This window comes from Sphaerodactylus townsendi, linkage group LG08 (assembly GCF_021028975.2).
Source record: "Sphaerodactylus townsendi isolate TG3544 linkage group LG08, MPM_Stown_v2.3, whole genome shotgun sequence".
NCBI lineage: Eukaryota > Metazoa > Chordata > Lepidosauria > Squamata > Sphaerodactylidae > Sphaerodactylus > Sphaerodactylus townsendi.
In genome coordinates this window covers 52,341,238-52,366,731 of record NC_059432.1, presented here as the reverse complement: position 1 = coordinate 52,366,731, position 25,494 = coordinate 52,341,238, and the positions used below count along the sequence as shown (strand labels likewise).

At 39.6% G+C, this 25,494-nt stretch overlaps 1 protein-coding gene across 1 annotated transcript in view; it reads right to left on the bottom strand.

The window, feature by feature from the left end:
• Positions 1-238: 238 nt before the first annotated feature.
• Positions 239-25,494, bottom strand: part of HSPA12A (heat shock protein family A (Hsp70) member 12A) — a 76,497-nt gene continuing 51,241 nt past the window's right edge. The window contains exons 7-12 of the mRNA XM_048505551.1: positions 18,766-18,937; positions 16,124-16,210; positions 14,859-14,963; positions 9,474-9,732; positions 6,767-6,870; positions 239-5,025 (exon numbers count right to left, since the gene is read on the bottom strand). Coding sequence (XP_048361508.1) covers positions 4,391-5,025; positions 6,767-6,870; positions 9,474-9,732; positions 14,859-14,963; positions 16,124-16,210; positions 18,766-18,937 — 1,362 coding nt within the window. The 3' untranslated portion in view covers positions 239-4,390. The remainder of the gene's footprint in view (positions 5,026-6,766; positions 6,871-9,473; positions 9,733-14,858; positions 14,964-16,123; positions 16,211-18,765; positions 18,938-25,494) is intronic.

Sequence of the window (25,494 nt, the reverse complement as noted above, 5' to 3'; positions counted from 1 at the left end):
AGAAATGTTAACATCTTGAATTTTAAGTGTCTTGGAGAATTTAGACTGCAGAACAGCACTTTTTGCACTTGGAATTACAAATATTTTGACAGACATTTTTTAAAAAGTGATTAATGGAATTTAGCTAATGGTCTTACACATATTCTTGATAGGTGTGTGCAAAGGACAGCAATTAAAAAGGACTGAAATAATCAACTGACACAAGCAAAAGAGAACAGTCATAATCAAACACTAGAAGGATGAAAAAATGCATCTTTTTACACTGTTACATTTATCTGGTTAGGTTGACAAAGGGAAGTTTAACATGTTAACTAATCCACAAATGATCTTGCATATGTGACATAAATTGCAGTTTGGTGAACCACAGAAGATTCCAGGTACACAAAATTGGAGTTAAGCAAGCACTTATAGATGACATTATACTGTCTGCAGACAAATACATTGAAAGGGTTGGGAAGCATTGCTCAGAGATTTCTCTTAATTTTTTTTAAACAAAAAAGTTCCAGTAGCAGGGTTTATTTCACAACCTTTGCTGTGTATTCCTTAGGAATTCCTGTAAGAAACTTCTTTCCAACCTAGATGTGGATTAAAACAGAGGGCAGCCTCACAAAGGTTTTATGAAATTCTAACAACAATCAAAGCAACTGTCTGTTTTGGGCTTATGCTATCTGAGGCCTCTTCTGCACACGCAGAATAATTCACTTTCAGTGCACTTTGCAGCTTGATTTTACTGTGCAGAATAGTAAAATCCATTTGCAAATAATTGTGAAAGTGGATTGAAAGTGCATTACTCTGCATGTGTGGAAGAGGTCTAGAGTTGCTTTCTGGCACAGAATAGACAGTGTGGTGAATGACAAATGGAATATTGTAATTCCAAGACAATTAAAAAGCTGTGAAAAGTCAGAAGTTGAAGACATCCCTAAAGAAAGTTCTATCTTCAAAGCCTTGCTGGTTCATATGGCTCTTGGACAGCCATTCTATTTCCAGGCACTAAAAAATAGACAGTGTTGACAGAAGACATAATAATCCAGAGTGGCTGGTGTTTTGCCCACTCTAGGGGTACACCATTAAATGCTGCATGATTTGGTGGTGACCATACTACTGATCCTCTCAGTTCATCTGGCTTCTCACCATTTTTGCAGTGTGTTCTAGCAAGTGGTGGGGGAAACTGCTCTCCACCAGCCACATAGCTGACATCCTCCCCACCTCTTTATACTCCGGGGCAATCAGGAAAGTTTTATTGAGTTTGATGGAACTGCCAGAGGTGACTGGTGGCCTGTGTCTAACTTAGTGAGTTATAGCTTTTTTCTTTCAGCAGCTCAGGATGACATATCTGGCTCTTCACTCTGCCATTTTTCCTCACAACAACGTGAGGTAGACTAGAGTGAGAAAAAGAGAGGCCTAAGGCCATACAGTGAGTTATGGCAGAGTGGGGATTTGAAATTGGATCGATTTTTCCTAACTCATCTGATACTATAACCGCCACACCAAACTAGTTTAGCAGTTTCCTAGATCGTTTGGGGGTGGGGGAAGGATGCTTTAAAACTGGACCTCATACAGAGAATTCAATAAATGTCCTACATCCTAAATTATTACCTATTTTTTTTATGAGAGGAAAATGTAGATGTACTGTCATTCCTATGAAGCCCTTTAAATGGAATTAAGCCCATTAAAGCAAATAAGAGAGATAGAGAGAGAAAGAAAAAGAAAAACCCAGCAGCTAGAGTCTGTATGCTATTATTTGCGTAGCAAGAAGAAGAACATGGTATTGTCTGACACGCTGACATACCTCTCCCCTTATTATAAGATCAGCTTTGTGCATTTCATATCTTGCCATGTTTAAAGCCTATAATTACCGAAACAGACTGAGAACTATGTTATTTAAAATTAACCACTAAATATAAATCAACAGGGGTAAAGCATCCTGTACAAGAAAATAGCATTTCATGAAGAAACTGTCTGTATAATATTTAAATATTGTATATACATCAAATGATTTTGTTCATAACTAAGAAATTACTTTTTTAAACCATAGAAGGACACACAGTCACAAGCAAAAAAAAAAAAAAAACTATTAAAAGACACAGTGGATAGTATAAAAGAGATTGCCAGCATGCATACTTTCTAATTATTCCAGAAGAATAATTATTCAAGAAACAGCAAGTCAGAATAGACTTTTTCAAAAGACGTATTCACGCTAGAATTTCCCTTCAATACTTAATTCAGCAAAGCTTATTCACATTCTAGCAGGGAACTGTATAATAGAATAAATATTAATGAAAGGCCCCTTTTACTCTTTACAGAAAATTTAAAATATTGTTTGTACAATGCAGTCTTGGCCCAAAATATTTCTTAAGCATCTGACAGAAAAATTGTACTTAAAAAAAATAAACAAAGGGAATCTATGGCTTTTCACTGATGCATAGCTAATAGGAACAGGATTCAACAAAACAATAAACCTTCTAGGATCTTGAGAGCTTAATGGGTTTTTTTTACAGATGACATGAGAAATCTTTTGTTCCCAAAACACTCTTTTAAAAAAGACAGCATTTTGCAGCTCATAACAGCAGATTCATCTGAGTCTTTTGCTTGATGTTGGAGGTCTGACATCCGATCTATTTTTTTCTGGGGGTGGCAACAGAAACAACCCCATGCAATGAATTTAAGCCACACTGCCTGGAGGTTGCCGTCACCCGCCCAATATGAAGTGTATTTTCACCAAATTTCCCCTAATCACAATCACTGGATTTGCTGTGATGAAGTGAAACTTGGGCTTCTCTAAATGGCAGGACATTCAAGACCAGCCGGTTACGACAGAGAGGTAGCCCCATCCTGTTTTCAGTTTAAAGCAGCGTTGGTGTGGGGGCTGATCCTGAGCAGCTGTTCTACTTCATGCTTGGAAGAGCTCTAGTCCAGTCAGCTGCACATCATTTTTGAAGCTGGGAGCACTGACGGCATCTCTGAACATTTTCAGATCCGTCCCTACTCTTGGAAGTCATTCAACAATATGCAGAAGTGCTGTTTGTGCTCCCTCTACTGGCCACATGCAACACAGCTTGACTTTGGGGAATTATTTGCTGTTTTGTCCCTCTTTTGGAGGCACAAGTTATAGTTTCTTCTTAACGCAGTTTGTCACAGAGGTAAGAAAGCTGGTGAAGAAGAATACTGGAAACGGCACACTTCATAAGGAAAATACCCAGATTATGCAACTCTAAATATACAGTTATATCAGTGGAAGACAAGGGGCTGTAAACATTGTGAATAAATGGTACATCTGAGAATAATCTCTATATCGTGTTTGGTGAAGAATTTTGAGTAACTTTAAAGTGTATATAAATTTTTCATCAGTAAGTACACTAGATTGGTCCAATAACTATAATGACCTTACATTCTGTGGGACCAGCAGAATATCTTTACTTGATAGGCAATTAAAATTACTTTTAACTTTCTTCAACCTGAGAATCTGTCTGCTGCTGCTGTATTCCATTGTTTGTTTTTACAGGAAGTATGCCCACAAACAGGATAGCCAGTGTTAGGTAAAAAGCAGAAGGAAGATATGATGTGGAAATACCTACAAAATTAAAGGAAGGGTTGCAAGAATCCCTTTCTAAGACTTTTCTAGTTAATGGAATTTTTTAAAAAAGAGACAATTATGTTTTGCAGCTTGGAATTTTTTTTTCCTCAGCAGAAGCAAACAAAAATAAATGCCAAGGCAAACATTCTATGTCTTTATAGAATAAACCTCCTATTAATAAAGAAAGCCAATCCATAGACCTCGTTTATAAATATCCTTTAAAATAGATGGCCAGATATTTAGAATCCAGCATTCTTATTTAAATATGTAAATGTCAGAAGTGATTGATGCTAATCACCAACAAGCATCCAGAGGTGTTAATAGTATCCCACAGCATACTACTATTTTAGAGAAGCAGGTCACAAAACATTACTATGATGCAAAAATGACATTTTACTGTCACAGGTGATCTCACTGATATTCATGAGACCACTTGCAAATAGCAAAGTGAAAGGCCCACATATATGTTTAATGCATTGGGCCCTTAAGGACCAGAAATATGAGATCATTTTTTATATTCCTGGCCAAAATTAGAACTCACATGTATGTGTAAAGCAAAACAAGTTATTTCTCCAATGAAGAGGGCATATATCCTTATGATATACTTAGCTACTTTGGGTTATTCAGTTTAAATGTTTAGCACCTGATAACTGTGTGTGTGTTGTCCTGAAAAGATCACTTCAAGAACAGAAGAAGCCTGGTGTGTTCCTTTGTTGTGGCTATCCTTGTCAGTCAAGCTAAAATTCAAATCCATTTGGTGACACATGAGAAATGAGAGAAATTGGCATTCAAATAACAGTGAGCAGGGAAGGAATATTAGTAGTTTAGGAAATCAATACCAGCTTTGACACTTTTAGAAGTGGCAACATCAATTGCCATGGCTTTTATCTCTGTGTCCCCAAACTGCATGAGCGTTTTGATCTCCCGCCGGCTCGGCACTGATATATCAGTTCCAGTGAGATCCAGACGGAGGGTACCACACTTTTTCACTCCTGGCTCAGTTATGAATCTGACGTTATCATGTTCTGAGCTGTAAATATTGATCACAATGACCAGCTGTGATGGTTTGGCAGGAGTATAACTGCGTGACACAGTCTCGCCAAGAGCTACTGATTGGTCAGCAGAGATGAACTTGTCAAAGACGTCAGTGCACCAGCGTGTGCCATCTTTAACCAGCAGCTTCTCTGTAGGGTGCTTTCCTTCCACATACCGATTTAGGACACCTACACCATAGGTTAGGGGGGACCGGCGCACTTTGATGACAGCAGGATCCAGGCCAAACAAGACCGCCCCCTTGAGGATTGTAAGTCCTACATCCTGGGGGATAATGATTCGACATTTTGAGCCAAAAGCTTGCTGGACAGCTTGCTGTAGTAGCGGAGCTTCAGCAAATCCACCCACCAGGAACAGGAATTTCACATTAGTAACTTCTGGCTTTCCAAACAGATCACCTTAACAGGGAAAGAAATTTGTTCAGTTAGGGGTAAACAAACAATACCCAAATTAGGACTAACTCAAAGGGCAATAGCATTGAATGTAAACACATAAAAGAACCAAAATGAGCAGATGACTATTGGATGCCCAAAGCCACACATTTCAACATTCCTTTTCACCTATTTAATTCATGATGAAAAAACTATAGCAAGGTGGAAAAGGGGCAACATTTAATCCATTTAATTGATGGATTAATCATTAAAACCTTTGATTAATTGGTAGGAGGCAACTTTCTTTGCTAGGGCTTTTAGTTCAAGCATACTTGATTTTTTTAATAGTTATCTTGCTTAAGATATATTACCATAATAAAGTGTGAAAAGGAAAATAATAAAGATGACATTTCTACTATTAGTTTTTCTTTGTAAATTATTTCACACTTTTTTCAAGATCTCCAAAAAAGTGTCAGCACTGAGGTTTATGTCATTTGTAATTTTGTCAGTTTAATTAACTGATTAAAATACAGATGAATAATGTAATTTAGCTGGTTGATGGCTCAAGAGGAAAGTCTAGAGGTTCTCTGAACAGAAATTATGCCAATAATGGGCAATGTGGCACCTTTCTATCAGCCTTAATAGAAAGGAATAAAATCGTGATTGTACATTTATTTTCCTGTTTCAGTGTTGTAGTGGGACTCTTTTTTCTTCTTTTTTGCTCATTAAAGTCACCTTCTCAGCACCTCAAGTATCTCAGTCACATTAATTACCATGATCCTGAAGGTTTCCAGTTATTGTTTAGAGATCATATAGGTTACTTTGACTGGGTTAACAGGTGTTTTACTTATCCAAATAGGTAACTGCTGCGGGAGGGGAAAATGCTGCTAACATATATTACTACATATTTGCATTAAATTGAAATATTGAGTCTGAGTAGAGCGGCAGCATTCTAAGTAAAGATCATATTCTTCAAGCAAATTATTGCTACCATAAATATATAAAGTTAATTTGGACAGGGAGTCATAACATACAACTGAGTAGATAAAATTGCTTATTTAGTATGATAATTATTACAGGCATTCATTTCCATCTCATCCTAACCATTTTATCAGTAAAATGATGGATTGATTTCTGTTGCAATCTAGCCAAAACTGAACACCAAAGTCCCAATGATTTAAATAGGACAAACATCAACTACAGGAAGATCTCGCTTAGACATCACTAACCCTAACAAAGGAACTGGTTTCTCAGATTTCTGTGGGTAGAGTTTATTTATGAAACCAATTTAAATTTGTATTGTGCCCGAACAGGAAACACCCAGGCCAGAGAGAGAGGGCAGAAGTGCAGAAGCCACTCTAAGGCTGCCCTTTTTAGCAGCTTATTTTAATCGAAGCATTTGCTTAAGTATGAAATCAGTATATTCTGTACCTTCTGTTTATATACTGTGACCAATTTGCATATTCTATGTGGAAATCTGAAAGGGAAGTAAGTTAACAACTCCACAGGATTTGAGACAGGATTAAAGTAAGTGGTAATGTTAGGGAAATGTCAGTGGCTCAAGATTAAAGTTAGGGAAATGTCAGTGGCTCAAGAGAATAAGGCAGGGGTGATGTGGGTATGGGCTTGAACACTGGGGCTCCATGTAGGAAAAAAGATATAATTTCAGGATGATGATCCTGGGATAACCATCCTAAGATATCAGCTGCTAAATCTCGAATGTCTGATCTTTACTGGATGAAGAATGCCATACACCCATGATACCTACTGAGGTGCTGTATGATTTGGTCAATGGTGGGCTTGAAGAGGGCATTCATTGCATCTGGACTCATCCTCAGCATTCCTTGGGATGACCATTTCACAAAATCCACACTGAAACGAGACAGAAAAAAAACCATAAGTTAGCATTTAAATCAGTCCTGTCTGGTTCTAAGGATAAGCCATCTTAGAGCTGTGCTAGATCCTACCAACAGAGACAGCATGATACAGAGGCCACACAGCTTTTCTCAGAAAGGGTAAAGATAGTCAATATTCTCTTGACAAAGTTCAAAATATGTTAAAACCCTAAGAATTTAGATCAATAAACTCTTTTTCTTGTACTTCCTAGAATGCATCAGAGGCCCATGCTGGAGGAGGGCACGTGCTGCAGTGGCACTGGTGCCCAATCGTCATGGTGTTATTCAGCTCCCCAACAGCAGCACAACTGCCTCTGTGCCAGTGTAAATGCCCCTTAGCCAACACACATGGCATTTATGCCAGGAAAAAGGGTAATGCTGCCTCCTGAGGGGTTTCAGTCCCTGTCTAAGGATTGTGGCACTTTCATTCTGCTATAGTTATGATTTACCAATGTACAAATTTGTTGTGAGAGGCTGGAATGAGGGAGGCACAGATTTCAGTGTCATATTCTTACTGTGTGACATGGAGGTTGTCTGCATTAGTCAAGGCCATGAACAACAGTATATGAAGTCAGGATAAACAGAAACCTGGCCATACAAAGAGTGGGTGCTGTGTGGTTTCCGGGCTGTATGGCCGTGTTCTAGCAGCATTCTCTCCTGACGTTTCGCCTGCATCTGTGGCTGGCATCTTCAGAGGATCTGATGAAGATGCCAGCCACAGATGCAGGCAAAACGTCAGGAGAGAATGCTGCTAGAACACGGCCATACAGCCCGGAAACCACACAGCACCCAAGTGATTCCGGCCGTGAAAGCCTTCGACAATACATACAAAGAGTGTTTACCAGAGGGGAGGGGAAGACGGAACATTAGGGAACTACCTGTGCTAAGTGACAAAGAATGAATCTGTCCTTTTCCTTTCTGTCATGGGTGTTAGCAGCCCCACCTGGCTAACATTTTGTTGAAATGTTAAAAGTCAATTTTTGAGCTGAAAAGAAATTTACCGTATATACTCGCATGTAAGTCGGATTTTTCAGCACAGGCTCCTCTCCGGGGCAACATCTAGGGACCGAATTACGCCGGTCCTATACCAACTACACTGGCTGCCAATTGAGTACCGGGTCATGTTTAAAGTTTTGGTACTGATCTTTAAAGCCATTTGCGGCCTTGGCCCTGCTTATCTGAGGGACCGTCTCTCCCTATATCACCCTTCTAGGCCCCTCCACTCATCTGAGGCGGACCTATTGGTGATCCCTGGCCCCAAGGCGATCCGGCTGGCCTCTACAAGAGCCAGGGCTTTTACGGCTCTGGCCCCTACCTGGTGGAACAGGCTTCCGGGTGACATCAGGGCCCTGCGGGACTTACAAAGTTTCCGCAGGGCCTGCAAAACGGACCTGTTCCGCCAGGCATTTGGCCAGCCAGGATGATTTCAACTTCGTCATAAAGAACATCTGGCCTCCCGTGGGTACACAAAGGGGGGCGGGAGGGGTTGAAGCCATCTGCAAGTTTTAGTATTTTATGTATATTATGATATGTTTTAAATAGTTCACTGCCCTGAGCCTTTGGGGGAGGGCGGTATATAAATGTGATAGATAGATAGATAGATAGATAGATAGATAGATAGATAGATAGATAGATAGATAGATAGATAGATAGATAGATAGATAGATAGATAGATAAATAGATAAATAGATAAATAGATAAATAGATAAATAGATAAGCGAGTGAGGTGCACTTTAAAAATATTTTACAGTTTTTAATTTTTCGGCTGCCACGGGGCCCAGTTTTTAGGGTAGTGGCACCAAAAGTTTAGGGATTTTTCAAGAGACACTCCTGATAATACCACCCAAGTTTGGTAAAGTTTACTTCAGGGGGTCCAAAGTTATGGACCCCCAAAGGGAGTGCCCCATCCCCCATTGTTTCCAATGGAAGCTAATAGTAGATGAGGCTACCATTTTGAGGGTCCATAACTTTGGACCCCCTGAACCAAACTTCACCAAACCTGGGTGGTATCATCAGGAGGGTCTCCTAAAGATACTCTGAAATGTTGGTACTGCTAACATAAACATTCCTCCCCTGACCAAAAATCCAGTTTTGAAGGATTTTAACTCTTGTGTTTTAGCTTGGTTGCTGATTGAGCTAAGGTTTTTGTACTTTTAAAGTTATTGTTGAAACCATATTGTTTTTGTTGACTTTCTTTTCCACTTACAGAGCTAGTTTACTGTTTTTCTTTGAAATAAATATTGAAAAACATGTAACCTACTGATGCCTCAATTAATGTTATCTTATTAGTATCTATTTTTATTTTTGAAATTTACCAGTAGCTGCTGCATTTTCCACCCTCGACTTATACGCGAGTCAATACGTTTTCCCAGTTTTTTGTGGTAAAATTAGGTGCCTCGACTTATATGCGGATCGACTTATACACGAGCTTATACGGTATGTAATAAACAGAAAATACCTTTCTTTTTTACTGTAAGGAACTAAATTTTTCCAGTCAGGTAAATCAATCGCTTGTTATTTATGTGTGGCAGTGAACATTTAATCAAGTGCCTCTCTAGATTCTTTTAACCTCCTACTTACTTGCTTTTCCTTAAGGCGTGCTCCACACTGTGACCTCGAAATTTCTTATAATAATCAATGAATGAGAAAGGCAAAGTAATGTTGAGTGGGTTCGTCCGGTCTGGGGCTGCTGCTCTCTTGCGAGATTCAAATGCAATCATCAGATCCACCCAGGCAGCAGGACGTTTGATTTTAAATTGCTCAATGAAATCTTCTCCGAATATTTTACACAGGAGTTTTTCAAATTCATAATCCACACCTAAAGAACCATATGGCCCGCCTGCATCAAAAAAAAATCTTTAGTGCACTGCATGTACAGCCAATATAACAATTGTGCAACATTGCAATAATGATCATAAAACGAGGGCAGTTCCTCAACGTACAGAATCTCTGAGACCAAATCAGGACTGTACTTCTAGGTACAAAACATCGGTTGACCACAGCTGCCACAAGAAAGGCTTTAATTTATGGGAGAGGAACACCTTGGCTTTTCCCTCTCTCTGAGTTAATACACTGAGGATCCGAAAGTTATTAGGCTCTTTCTATAGGTTGTGCCGTGCGGTAGACCTGAAAAAAGCCACAGACAAGACAAACCCACCGTACACTCAAAGCTACTTCTCTCTCATGTGGAAGTTGGGAAAAAAGCAGGAATTGTCTGAAAATTAAAAAGAAATAGTAGCCATGATGAATTAATGTATACAAATCCTCAAGGGATTTGGAAGAACTGAAGCTCTTAACTTAATAATTCACCTCAAGGTGGTAATGTTACAAAAAGAACACTCAAAATGACATAAAAATCTCTAATGCAGCTTGCAACCATCTGTTAACATTTCCATCTCCTTCCTCCCTCACTCTTGACGGTAGGAAACAATATCCAACCCTGGTTCCTGTAATAAAGCCTGCAGCAACGGAACAAAACACACACACTCCAGCTGTCACCAGTGTTCTTTAGAACCTTAACTAACTTGTTTATAATCAATCATTCTACTTTGGAAATATAATAGTGCAACACAGACACCAACACCTACTTCTATCAAGCACATTTATAAGAACTCTATTTACTAATGTTTGGATATATTCTGAATGGAGCACCACCCCTCAGAGTACTTCTTTACACTAAATCACACTGATTTATATATTTAATAACTCTCTGGCCTTTTCTTTACTGTCCCATTCTACTTTCCCTTATCTTGATCTTGTAGGGGTAGTGAAAGCAATGGCAACAGAGAAGGAGGTTTCCCTCACATGGGGAACATTAGTGTCCTAGGTCCCAGAGAGGTAATCTGGACTCAGATACCATGAAATTACTGAAGCATGGATTTCCAGATTAGTAATTCAGAACATCTTGTGGAGGGTTGGAGCGCTCCGAACCTAGAAGTCTAATTTGGCTTACTTAGCTAATAGTGATAAATTGCCATCTCCATTTGTTGTGCCCATCACTATTTCTTATGGCAATGAGTTCTACCAATCAGGTACTGTCAAAGGGATGCTATCTAGATGATTGAGATACATTCCCGGAATTGTGCGACTGCTTAAAATAACAAATTACTGCTGCTAGAAAGATATATGTAACCAGCCTGCTATATGTATCCCCTGCCATCTGTGCATTCTTTCCTTGATTTTAACTTTAAGGCTTCACACACTTTGTAGACAACTAGGCTTCCCCTGGTACCTCTGTCCCATGAGAACTGTATTACATCTGTTATCTTGTAGGGCAGGAAGTCAGGTGGCTTTCTCTTGCTATCTGCCGCAGACCTTGGGGCACCTTAGCTCCAAAGAATGTTTTTTACAAACTCTTGGGAAAATGGGAGAGGGATTCCAATGGGGAATAAAGGGGACTGTGAATGCCAGCTTAGTCAGAACTGGCTTTGCCAAGTGTGGTGCTTCGATACCTATTCAATAAATGCTACTGATCAATACTTCAGAGTCCATTTATTGACTTAAGGTTGCGAGACTTAACAGGTGCCCTTTTGTCTTGAATCCATGGCCAATCAGTTTCACATTGTGAGTCCAAGTTCTAGTATTATAGAAGAGGGAGAAATGTTTCACTCTATCCCTCTTTTCCAGTTCACATCATGCAAAATCTCATACACCTCTGTGATGTGTCACCCCTCAGTCTGGGGTAGGTAAAGTTGTCGGTTGTGTACATTGCAAGATGACTTCAAGTATCTTACAGACTTTTCCAAAAGTTCACTATCAGAAATGGGTTAAAAAAGAAAAATAATTTGTGGGTTTTTTTCCTTATACACTGTTCCCCTGAAAGCCACCCTAAGTTGGGAGAAATGCTCTTGAGGCTTCTCCCTGCCCCCCCCCCCCCCCAATGACTTCTGAGGTCTTACAGTTTCTGAGATTGCAGGAGACTTTATGTTTGATATTAAAGCTGAAAAATTAAGACTGAGCTAAAGGCAATCACAAAAATTGACTCACATGCTCCTGTGGAAACTTAGACATACCTGACAATGACTCTATTCTTTGGCTTCTGGGACCCATCAAATTTCTGACCATAATTTACAACCCAGTGTTGCAGGACAGTAATCAACCTCCTAGGGCCATCCAGTAAACTTACAATGAAATCTTCTCTGGAAAGCTAATCACAAGTGAAGTCGGGGCCATCACCCATCTCCTGGCTTTTGGTAATGGACGTTAATCAGGTTTGCCACTCAAGAGATCCAATTACCCCACCTTCCCTATTGCCACTCCTGGTACCCACCATCTTCTACTCTTTCTCCATTACCTTTTATCTATACTGTTGCCACAGAAAGATTAAAGTGCAGTCAGTTGCAGTGCGGCAGAAGAGAAAGTAGAGTGCTTCTGCAATGGACAAAAAGTCCCAAATGATTATAAGCATCATAGTTCATTTTAAGCAATGTCCATTGCAAAGCAAAGCCACCCTGACTTTGTCCTGAAGAGGCACCTGTTCACCTAATGCATCCCTTCATTTGCTTCACACGTGGGAGATCCCACCCCATGCGGCTGAGGCAAAATTATTTACCCTGCCTACTTTCTCAAATTGTCAAAGTCAGAAGTCGAGATGAGTAACCTCTACCTTTTGCTTCCTTGGACAGTTCAAACATGTTTTTTTTCCTTTTTTCCCCATCTCAGTCACTACAGGACAAGGCTTAGTGGTGAGCAGCTTAGTGCAAAGCATAACGATTCACTCCTCAGATGGCTCCTCCACTGCTAAGATCACTGGACAGAAACCTTGTTTCCCCCTGGACCCCTCCATACTTCAACTGCAGTGGAAATGTATGAAATTTTCTGCTGTGCTTATCTACCCCCCACCTAATCTCCCATCTTCTAGTTCATTCTGTTCATATTATTTATTGTCTGTGTTTCTCATGGGGATTCAAATTAACAAATTGAGACATTCAGTAATCAATACACTAGGAGATTAGAAGTCTGGAACCACCAGAAAGAAACAGAAGCATCGCATTAGTATGAACATGACACATTAAGTGGTACATAAATTATGTAATAGGACCCTGCTTACAATATGTCATACATAGTAGTAAAGACCACAAGTCACAATAATTTATCCAAGTAAGTTTGTGAAACCATTCTGTACTGTGGAGCTTTATTGAATAGTCCTCTTGAATAGTTCAGGTGTGCAGGGTTTACAGAAGGTCGGGAGAGTGGGAGCTTTCCTGACTTCCTCAGGCAGGCCATTTCACAATAACTAGCCACAATAAATAGACAGCATGAGTATGAGCAGTTGATCCTGGAGTAATCCTGGAGTCCTCCCTGTCCATGGATGCCCAGGTCACACGTACAGCTAAATGGGCCTTTTTCCATCTTTGCCAGACCAGACAGTTGACCCCGTATCTGCCCAGTTTGGACCTTGCCACAGTGATCCATGTAAGGTTCACCTCCAGACTGAACTAGTGTAACTTGCTCTATGCTGGCCTTCCCTTGAGATTGCTCCGGAAACTGCAACTGGTCCAGAATGCTGTGGCAAGAATCTCACTGGGACTCCAGTGAGGGAGCATATAAGACCTATACTCTACCAGTTGCACTGGTTACCAGTTGAATTCTGAATCATCTTCAAGGTTCTGATGCTAACCTTTAAGGCCTTGAGTTGTCTGAGACCATCGTATTTTTGGGACCGCATCTTCCCATATCACCCAAGGTGACACCCATATGACACTTCAGTTCTCCAATAGCAATCTCTCAGGGATCCCTGGCCCCAAGGAAATTCAGCTGGCCTCCATTAGAGCCAGAGACTTTTCAGTCCTGGTTCCTATTTGTGGAATTCTCTATCAAGGGGACATTAAAACCCTGCAGGATATCAACCAATTCCACAGAGACTGTAAGGCCGAGATGTTTTGCCGTACCTACAACTGATTTGTACTATATTGTACCACACTGGCTTCTGAGATTGTACCTCCTTCTCACCTGCCTAAATAGGATATTTCAAACTGGGATGACAGTCAGATTTGTTATATGGGTGAGCTATATTTTAATTCGCGATCTGGGGAAAAATTATTTGTAAGAATGTTTTAATTGTTAAATTATTCAATTTAGTGCTTTTATCATTGTGATTGCAATTATGCGTGTTAACCGCTCTAAGCCGAGCTTAGGTTGGGGAGGGTGGGATATTATATTGAATAAAATAAATGAAATTGATTTTGCTCATTTGCAGGTTGGCATCCGCAGAAGCCCCAGCTGACATGAGCAGAGTTGTCGAGGCAGAGCATAGGGAGACAGTGGTCCTGTACAGCACTAGTCATACAGAAACTGTGACTGTTCCTCTCCTTTTATTCTGCTTATCTCTGCCTCAGTATTATTATTTTGGTGTGCCATATAAAAAAGGGGTTTGCCCAGAAAGGTTTTTATAACATGGGATTCCTTCACTTTCTGGGATAATTCTGGGCTGAGGGAAATTTCTGGACTGAGAGAAAGTGCTTCTTGTCACCAAATGCTAATAGAATCAGCTCAGTCCCTTGGTGAAAAAGGTGGGAAAATCTGACAAGCATAGTCAGTGAGAAGTTCCCCTGCCTTCCACTATTGGAAGGTGTGGGGGTCTGTCGCAGTTTGTGTGATTCTATAGGCCATCTAGTTACTTATTGCTCAGCAATTCCCAAACTCTTTTAATGTACCTGTTTTTTCCTGTTGTTATTTTTATATGTTTAATAAAGGTTAACATTCAAATACTTTCCCCCTCACTTTCTGTAGTTCCAAAACCCTTCCTGAGGTATTCCCAAACTTGTGCAGACAAAAGGCCATTTGCTCTGGGAGTTGAAAGGTAAGAATGTTCATGGGCACCCCCAGCATTCCAGTTAACAAAGTTCAAAAACTGAGATTCCTTGTCACAGTGCATATGCTCCTGTAAGCAACATCACCAGTTTCTTTAACAGCAGTGCAAGTGCATGCAATTCAAACATTCTAGAATGAAAAAAGCAACTTTACCAGTTGCCTTGTAGAGTTCCTTCAGGTGTCCTTCTGGTAATCTTATCTGGTGGACAGTCACATCAACCGTCCCTCCTCCACTGTCAACCACTATATAACGGTCTCCTGTTAATACGAGAGTTAACAAGCATGTGTTAGTGCCAAGTCATACAGTTAAAGTTCTCACAGATTATACCTTCAATGGGTATAACTTTTAAAAATATATTTTTAATTAATTTTCTCAAACATAATTCAGACATGAAAAGGAAGTATAAAACAGGAATAAAGGGGAAAAAGAAATACATAAGTTATATACATTCTAATACAATGGATCTTAGAATTATAAATCCAATATCGTTTAGAGAGAACACTGCAACATGTATAACTTGATAGCCATGAACATTTTAAATGCTATAAAGAGTCTAGGCTAATTTGCTGCCAAGAAGAATTTGCAAAGATTGACAATAGAGATGACATTCAGAATGCAGCATGTTAACCAACTTTAATCATAGCTGTCTAGAGAATGCAATCAGGTGATAAAGAGAATGGGGCATTTTACCTGCATACATTCCAACTTTTAAAACACATAAACAATCAAGGCTAACATAAGTTAAATCAAGATAAAGTAGACTGGGATTTTCACTCCTGAAGATGCTATGATTTTATTCATACCTTCAAAATAGGCATGTAATTGATTGTTTCTGGACAACTAGCCAAGGTCAAATGGCTGCTGACCCCCCTTTCTGTCCTGATGATTCTCACTGATGATATCTCTGCCATAACCTTGGATACAGCCTATGTTGCTTAGACCTTAGGGATAGGCAACTAGGACAACATGCAAGCTGAGCAAATTGACCACTTTGATATCTGCACCTGCTCCCTCTTTCAGTCTTAAATGGATAGCCATCTGCTGCCTTTATGTACCTCAGGGGAAGAAAATGACAAATGTATGGGGAAGGGACAATAGGTAGTAGATGGTGGAAAGGGAGAGGAACTGGAGCTTGTTCAAGTAGAGCAAGGGCTATGTTGAATATTTATTTGCAGGCTGCCTTAGTATGTGGATCTAGATTTCTTGAAATGCAGCGCATTAGCTTTATGAACATTGCTTTATGAACAACATTCAAATTTCAGGCTCCTAAGGTCCCACCCAAAACAGGACATGTGTTTGTCTTCAGGTCTCAACTACTCTGAGTATCTTTAAAACACTGAGCAATTTTGAATGGTACACACTGTTGCTGGCAATAGAAAACCAGCAAGAGCAAAGATAATGCAGGAAAGTACATTACCTTCCTCCAGCTCGGACCAGATCTCTCCTATGACATTTTCAACTAAAAAGGTGCGGCTCTGCCGGTTACGCCGTATATGTTCTTTAGCTAGCAAATGACAGAGAGAAAATAACTAGGTATGAGACAGCATGACAAAGTGGAATATGTATGCTGCAGGAAGCAAAAGCAAAACACTGGCACATGGCAGCACATCACAATTTTGTGAAGCAAACAGTTGTTAGTGCATTATTATTTACAAAATATTCAAACCAACTCAAACATGCTCTTAATTCTTACAACCAATGGACTGCAAATAATGCAGAGCTAATAGCTCGAGCCTTTTACTTTTACAGAAGAAAAATCCAGTCTATGTTGAGATCATTTCTGCTTCTGAATTACATTTCTGCCAGCAGAGGGCAGAACTGGCTGAGAATAAGAGAATCTAATAAAGACATCTGTTTAAATCAATTTGTATATGTTTGTATACACTTTTCATGCCCTTAGATCAATATTAAAACATAATTTTGGTGATCAGATTTAAAACATAATTTTGGTGACACAGAGAAAATTTTAAATTGATGAGAATAATGTTCAAAGGGAAGACACTTGTACATTCCATGAAAATCAAACCCACACAAAACATCTTTGCAAGGGTCTCTGTATTTGAACTTGTTCATTAATTTCATTGCTACACTATGTTTTGGTAAATGGAAGCAGGGTGGGTCAATGACTTGTTGGTTGGAAACCATTAAGAGAACATCAACCAATTGAAAGAAGTTGGGGCAAATAGGGAAGCACGGAGGGGACTGGTTTACGAAATATCCAAGAGTCGGACACGACTAAACGGATAAAGAAGAGAAGAGACACTATGGAGCAAAAGATCCCATATATATGGTACCTGTGTTTGTTCTGGTTATGTCTTTGAAGAAAAACTGCATGAACTATCTTATCATGCATACTTATCATAGTCTTAAGTCTAGTCAAAATACAATCTAGTAAAAAGTACTTCCTAAAACAACAAATAAAAATGATAACTGTTTTTAAATGCTGAACATTTTGCTTAAAAAGTGTTGCCAAATAAAGACCACATATATAATGTGTTACCTCATAAGCAAAGGATTACAAAATCATGCCAAACATCCCTCTCATTCATATCCCAAGCTGGAAATATAAAGAGATTGTATTGTCGAAGGCTTTCACGGCCGGAATCACTGGGGTGCTGTGTGGTTTCCGGGCTGTATGGCCATGTTCTAGCAGCATTCTCTCCTGACGTTTCACCTGCATCTGTGGCTGGCATCTTCAGAGGATCTCCTCTGAAGATGCCAGCCACAGATGCAGGCGAAACGTCAGGAGAGAATGCTGCTAGAACACGGCCATACAGCCCGGAAACCACACAGCACCCTATAAAGAGATTGATCACTTGATCAGTGCACTTAGAGAAGCAGGAAGAGCCAGCACCATGGGGACGGGGGAGTGAGGGGGGAGGCACGCAAAGCAAAGAGAGGGTTTTTGCAAGGGACCGCACAAGCAGGGCATCTGTTTGGCTACATCCCATCTCCCCCACTCTGCTTCTACCCTCCAAGATGATTGAAGAGAGTGTGTCTCTGTGTGTGTGCATGTAGAGGAAGTGAGGGGGAGAGAATATCGGCTGAGGTCTCTGTGAATTTAAGGCTATTGATGGGTAGAGTTAAGAGAACTGGAAAACCAGAGGTCCATGCAAGCAGCTGTGGGCTGCCTCCTCACGTGTAAACAGAGAAACACGAGTAGAGCCCTCTGCAAGCCCAGTGTGCAGAGAATAGCCTTGAGGTAAGCGTCCCATGGGTAATGGGCCATAATGTGCTTTATCAGTAGAGCTGATGTACCAAATTTAGGATGTTGTATCCAACGTCGGATTTTAATAATCTTTTGTTCACAAAATCAGCATGGAAATGGGGAAAAAAAGTTGAATATCCCCTCCATTCTCAATACTCACTTTGGGGGAAATTCTCAAACTTGTATCTCAAGTATCTTTTTCACTTTAGAGACATTGTTATGTTCACTAATGTGTTTTGGAAGTACCCCATAAACTAACAATATCATATGAAACAGCAGAACTAATTTTTTAAAGTACAGTACAGTGTACAGGGTTATTTATTCCCAAACACAGGATACCTTTTGCTCTGATTCATCTTGATGTTCTTCCATTCCCTTTATTAAAAGGGAGATACCATGGTCTGCCACTTTATGAGCATTTATGACCTTGAAATACTGGGGGAATAGAAATGGCTATTGAAATGGCTGTTGTTCGCCCCTTCAGTAATGATCTTATATGTAATGATCTTATTTGTATATTTATTATACCTACCTCCAAAAATCATTTGAATCTGGAACCTCAGATAAAGTTGCCAGATTCCGAGCAGCTGCCAGAATCTACCAAGGTACAGAGGAAGATGGTATATAGATTCTTATAACCACACTGTTAATATATTTTTATTCTGCTGGTCCATGACTGTAATAAACTAATAATTGAACGAATGCAGTAACTATTGCATGACAATTGACACAGAGTAACAGTTGATATAAAACTCTGGTCAGTGAGTTTTTCAAAAATATACTTTGCTACAAAAGATTTTGCCAAGAAACTGTGACAGGAGAGCTAGAACCAGCTGTTAAGTTGACAATACCTGGAGTAAAGCCAGTGCTGATGGTGTCACTGGGGTTATAACCATTGACAGGTCCTTTGCTGCTCAGGTCTATCATCTGATGAAGACGGAGCTTCCTGCAATAGATTGATGCTGCCTCCGGCTCCAGAGCAATTATCAGCTGTTCAGGATTCTCAGAGGTTGCCATTCCTGCCTGTGAACAGAGAACCATTGATCTCAGGATACACATAAAATGGAGTAAGGGAAAAGAGAAATTGAATGCTTAAACAATAAAAAGGCTTTATCTCTGTCTGTCCTCACAATTGTGGCTTTATTAACACAGAATTTTTTAAAAAATACCTGTTAACATATCCTAAATATTTGGGCAGAGGGAAACAAGTCTAATTCATTTTACAGATTTTAACTGGGATAGAGAGGCATGCAGGCTTTTTTTTAAAGTGAAGAAATAGTTGATATAGGTGCACATGATAAATCAAGGGAAACAATGGTATGATAACAATTAAAGATATCTAGTTTCTAGGCCTCCAGTTAAGCTTAAACATACCCACCTACACTATACCTAATCTATATGTAAGGAAGAAAACACAGTGCCAGTCCAGAGGTAGCTGGGCCAAACTGCGCCCAGTACACATTCTATATTTTCCGCCCCCATGGCCCCCCGCGGCGCCTCCCCTTCCTACCTTCCCACACTTACCGTAGTTCCTTTCCTTTTTCTTGAACTTTTTCAGGCTGCAAAAGGCCTGTTCCCAGTAAAAACGGCCTGATGGGAACTATACTTGTGAGCCCCAAGGTCTCCTGGGATCTGTGTTCCTCAGGCCATTTTTACTGCGAACAGGCCTTTTGCAGCCTGAAAAAGTTCAAGAAAAAGGAAAGGAACTACGGTAAGTGTGGGAAGGGGGTGTGGAGACACCGTGGGGGGGGGGTGCCCTGGGAGAGCAAGGGAAAGGGGGGCCTGGGGTGATTTTCTGTGCCCCCAGGCATGCGCCCGGTGAACCCCCCATCCCCTTGTAGCTCCGCCATTGTGCCAGTAATAAAAACCATGGGTTGCCTGGGCAAAACAAAGATTTATCTGGGCTGCTAACATATTGCTCAAATTCTCATTATAAGTTCTTGGTTCTCAAAACTAAAGACTATCCTGAAAACAAAAACCCAGGTATACAACCATTAGATATGGTTGAATCAAAATGAAAGACACTTAAGTTCAAGTAATTGATTTGAGATTTAAATGTGCTTAATTCTGACTAGATCATGCTTCTAACTTTAAAAAAAATCCAGAGATGCAGAAGATTCTGATAGTGTATCTTTTGTAAGATTATCATATGTCTAAATAGAATGCGTACTATTCATAAAATAGTATCAAATAATGCAGTTCAGTGAAAAACAAAAGCACATCACTTTTCCTCATCTGACCTCCTCATTTGCAATGCCTCTTGCTGTCTGCTATATCCCACCCAGGTAGAAATATTTTATTCTTTGGAGACTTGGACAATCTAAGAGTTACTTTCCACTGTAGTGTGCCTGAAGGTTAATGATAACTAGCTATTTGAAGACTCCTAAAAACTGGGTCAAGCAGCAACCATTGCTGTGTCTAATGGCAAACTGGCTGACCTGCGTATTTAAATGAAAGCCGCACAACAGGGCCACCCACATATAAGATAGTGGTGTCTAGCTACTTGGAGCACTTGTCTGGTATGCAGCAAGTAGGCAGATTAACCACCACCCTCAACATTGCCTGCTGAGGACTGAAAATGTTCCACCAAGGATGGATTGCAGCAAGAAGAGACCAGCATACTCAAACATCTGGAAGCTTGGATACATTCTGGAAGTAGAGATTTTGAGGGGTAGTATGGGATTTCCAAAGTGGCTCCCTTACTCTTCCTCAGAGGTGCCAGCTTGTGAATTGTCTTCAACTGGTGAAGCAACCAGCTCCCTTATGTGTAATGAAAGCAGATCATTGGGGCTATACCCATGAGATTTCTACATAATCAGGGAAACTTCTGGTGTTGCAGAAAAGTATGAGATTCCAAATAAAATGCACAAAAAGTAGGGGAACCTTCATCAGCAGGCAGACTTATTGTTTCTCTAGCCCAAAGAAAAATGGTGAGAAATTTCCATCACAGCACCGAACAGTGAGGTGGTCACAGCCCAAGAAACAGGATTTCCCCCTCCCCCACCCAAGAATAGGATCTTAAAACATCTTAAGACATCTTATAGCCCTAAACTATGTCAAGCATGAAGCCCCATAACACTCCCCCAAAGCAATTTATTAAGTGCCGTTTATAAGAGCCCCCCATAATTTGAGGACCTAAAGTGTAGCATACTTATCTTATGCATAAATCCAACTGCCATTCCCTCCCCAGTACATTTCCACAGCAATGTCAGGAAATCCCTCAGCCCTTCTGCACAAGCAAAACCGTAAAGTTAGTGGAATAAACTGGGAAAAGTGGGTTTTTCTCTCCTCTATTTTTACTTGTGGGTCACATAATTGTACTATATCCATTTGTAAACTGGTCAGCCCTAACGGAGATGACATAAGACACAATTAGGACACCCACAGATAAGATAGGGTGTCAGGGGTCACCTCAGGTATGGAGAAATATATGCCTGTAGATTAACCAGAAGAAAAATAAACTTGAAAGCAAATTCTGAGGATCACTGAAAATGGTTCTGAAGAAACAGAATGTTGAGAGCAACGGAGTGTCAGTTAAAGAGGATAATGGGAAATTAGCCTACTGAAGCCTTTGACAGTTTATAGAATCTTGGAGGGAGAGATTTCCAAACTGTTGACACCTCCTGGGATCCTTATCAGGCCTCCAGTTTGCTATATTTAACAGTAAAGTAACTGGCAGCAGTATAATGAAAACAGCAAGAGGAAGCCACTCACAGGAAAAATAGGGATTTTTACATACACAAAAGACTTCCAAAATATGCAGAAATATATTATTGTATATCAACCAAGAGCAGCTGAGTGTCAATTAAAGGGAAAAGAGAAGGAGAGGGAGAAGAAATTAACCTGTTTGAGTCTGTGACTCCTCCACTACACAGTGGAACCTCAGTTTTCATTGCCTTCGGTTTTCATAGGTTTCGGTTTTCATCGTTTTTTTCAGTGAAAAATTTGTCTCGGTTTTCAGCGATTTGCCTCGGTTTCCATCGATTTGCAGTGAAGTGCAGGGGTTTGTGGAGAAAAATCACCCGGACAAAGCTGTTGCAGGCTGTGTCTGCAACTTGTTTAATGACAATGTCTTGCCCCATTTCAGACAAATCTTAAAGAGGTGTCAGAAACAGACATCTTTGGACATCTTTCTGGTGCGACATTGGTCCCCTGGCTCTGAAGCTAGTCCTGGTGTTATTGTTTTACTGTTATCAGCATTAAACACTATGTTTATTCACCAAAAAAATGTGGTTTTGGTATGTTTTTTGGAGTGCCTAGAACGGATTAATTGGTTTTACATTGATTCTCATGGAAAAGTTTGCCTCGGTTTCCATCGGTTTCGGTTTTCATCTATTCTTTTCGGGCGGATTACCAACGAAAACCGAGGTTCCACTGTATAAGGAAATTTTTTTTGAAAGGTGGGGTGGAATGTCCAAATTGTTCTTTCTTCTTCCAGTCCCTATGAGACTCCAGCTTGATGGAGTGAATTTCCTTTTCCAACACATGGGTGTCTGTGACTCACCAGAAATAACTTTCAGAGAGTCAAAAATATGACAGTCCATTTGGGGAGTTATTTGAGGATTGAAATAGCTTTTAATTAGCGAGAATTTAGTTCTATATTGTGATTAACATGAACAACTGTGTATTTTGGATCAGTGAATAATTTTGTGTGATGTGAATGAAATGCTGATTGTAAACAGGATTACAGAGAAACAGTAAATAAAAATAAAACAGAAGCTTATTTACATATACAAATCGCACCAATAAACCCTTAGCCATTAGTCAGCACTACAGAGCTACCTATCCTTATTTCATCAAAACACATGGCTGCTTCAGGCCCTCCTGATCTAATTATGTTGCACAGAATTTTTGGTAAATGGTGTGCTGGTATCAGCTACAAAATAAGAAACACATTATCATCTTTTTACATTTTTGAAGACTACAGGTAGTGGACTGATTCTTGTTTATCCCAAACACAAAGGATTCACCTTAAAATATAAAGTATCCAGTAAAAATGGATTACATTATCTCCCAATGACACTCTGGGAATTACAAAAATTTATAATCCTTCAGCATGATCCAGACAATCATGAGGAAAGTTTTGTATGTATAATGAAACTTTTTTCCTACTGACACTATCTGCCTGTGAAACTTTGGTGAAATTTTGAAAATATTTCAGGTTTAATGCAGTGCAAATAATTGCTCTTTGATGTTTAAGAGAGCTTTCAGAGCTAAGTGGCACTACATCCATTCACTCATTCTTGTGTTCTCCCGAACATAAATTTCAAAATTTCAAAACTAAAATAAATCAGAAGTTTTGAGACATTTAAATTTGTGGCTGCAAGCACACATAACAAAGTACATCTGTTGCACTCAAATCAGTGCAACGTTTAGAAATACGCTGGCTCTTCAGAATGAAGGCATCTACCAGTGTTGATATCCACATTACAACTGAAACTTTGGCTCATTCCGCACATGCAGAATAATGCACTTTCAAACTGCTTTCAGTGCTCTTTGAAGCTGTGCGGAATAGCAAAATCCACTTGCAAACAGTTGTGAAAGTGGTTTGAAAACGCATTTTTTTGCATGTGAGGAAGGGGCCCTTTTATTCTCTTTGTTACATACAAATCACTCACAGCACAGATTAAAGTAGGAAATAAAACCCTGCCTCAGCATTTTCTTCTAAGATCTTGTTGGCACTTTGATGCATAAATAATGAAGTAACAGGACACATGCTTTCTAGGTACTTTCCAATACAAAATTCAAAGAAAGTTTCTTATCCTATAAATTGTTACATATGGATTCAATTTAGTAACTCAATGAGTGAAGAACTTCTTCTCCTCCATCTTGAATATGGGATCCATTAACTACACTGGGTGTCTCTCAGTTCTAATATTATGAAAGCGGGTCCTGTTCACTTTCTCGACCACATGAATAATTTTATAAGCTTCTATCCATTAGCTGTCTTTTTTTCTAAACTGAAAAGTCTCAGTGCTCTTTAGACTTCCTTGCATATGTTTCAACCCCTAAATCGTGTCAATTGCTTACCTCAGCACATTCTCCAGCTCTATATTGTTTTGATATATGGTGGGATATGGTGACTAAAAGGATACTTAGGCCCTTTCCACACAACAGAAATTAAACGTTTTATAGAAGCATTTTAGGAACAAGTTCTGAACAGTTTTTTCTTGAAAAAGTTTTTAAAATGTTTTATTTAACTCCAAAATGGTTTTATTTAGAAACATTAAACTAGCAATCTTTTTTCCTGAAATGGTTTCAAAACATTTCCTGCTTGCTGTGTGGAGATCAGGAAATGTTTTACTGTATATACTCACGTATAAGTTGAGTTTTTCAGCCCTTTTTTTAGGCTGAAAAAGCCTCCCTCGACTTATATGCGGGTCATACTCTGGGAAATACGGTAATTCTATTCCATTGTTCTCTATGGCTTAAGATCTGTTTGTGTAACCCAGGGTCCATTAGGGGGAGCAAAAGAGCTCAGATTTTCCATATAAGGAAGAAAGCTCCATTTCCTCTAAGGAAGAATAGGCTTCATAACTGCTAACAGGCCTCAACTTCACAGAGTTCAGTTGTTATGAACTGTATTTACATATTTCAGGTATGAGAATGTTTGTATTAATTGTTGAGAAGGGGATATTGTGTTTATATTGATTGATTATTAGTTTGTATTTTGGTTTTGGATACGGCTAGAGAGAACCACAGGACTGAGACCCTGCTGGTCTGTTTTGCATAGCAGGCCAGAACTATTATTGTTTCTGTATTGGTTTGCCATATTTCATTGTTATACTGCACACTACTGTTTATGAAACAGAAAACAGATTTATAGTTTCTTTTGTTGTAAGTCTGGTGAATGTTAAGGGTCACAAGGTGGGATCACACTGTCAAAGACTTGAACTCCTTTAACATGTCTAATAATATCCCTCTTAAAATCTGAGTTGGGTTACATTTGGACATACAGATGAGGAGGAGGAATCCAGTTTTGAAGGATTTTAACTCTTGGGTTTTAGCTTGGTTGCTGATTGAGCTAAGGTTTTTGTACTTTTAAAGTTACTGTTGATACCTCTTTTCCACTTACAGAGCTAGTTTACTGTTTTTCTTTGAAATAAATATTCAAAACCATTTAACCTACTGATGCCTCAATTAATGTAATTTTATTGGTATTTATTTTTGAAATTTACCAAAAGCTGCTGCATTTCCCACCCTCAACTTATACACGAGTCAATAAGTTTTCCCAGTGGTAGAATTGGGTGCCTCGACTTATATGAGGGTTGACTTATATGCGAGTATATATGGGTATTTCTCCCACCTGATTTCTTAAGCTGTCACTTTTGTTTCTCCGCCACTTACTGCCTACCATTTTCTGCACCTTCTCCATGCTGTCCACCATTTGCTGGATTATTCTACAGATGTTTTCTAATCTAGCATCATGGCTGTCTGCCATTTATGTCTTTGCTGTGCACTTATAAACTCAGTATTGCCTGCAGGCTGCAAAGTACATGAACATGTCATTTTTCCATTTTTTTTAAAAAAAATTCTGCTAGGTATTCTTGAAGCTACATAGACACTATATGAGAATCCAC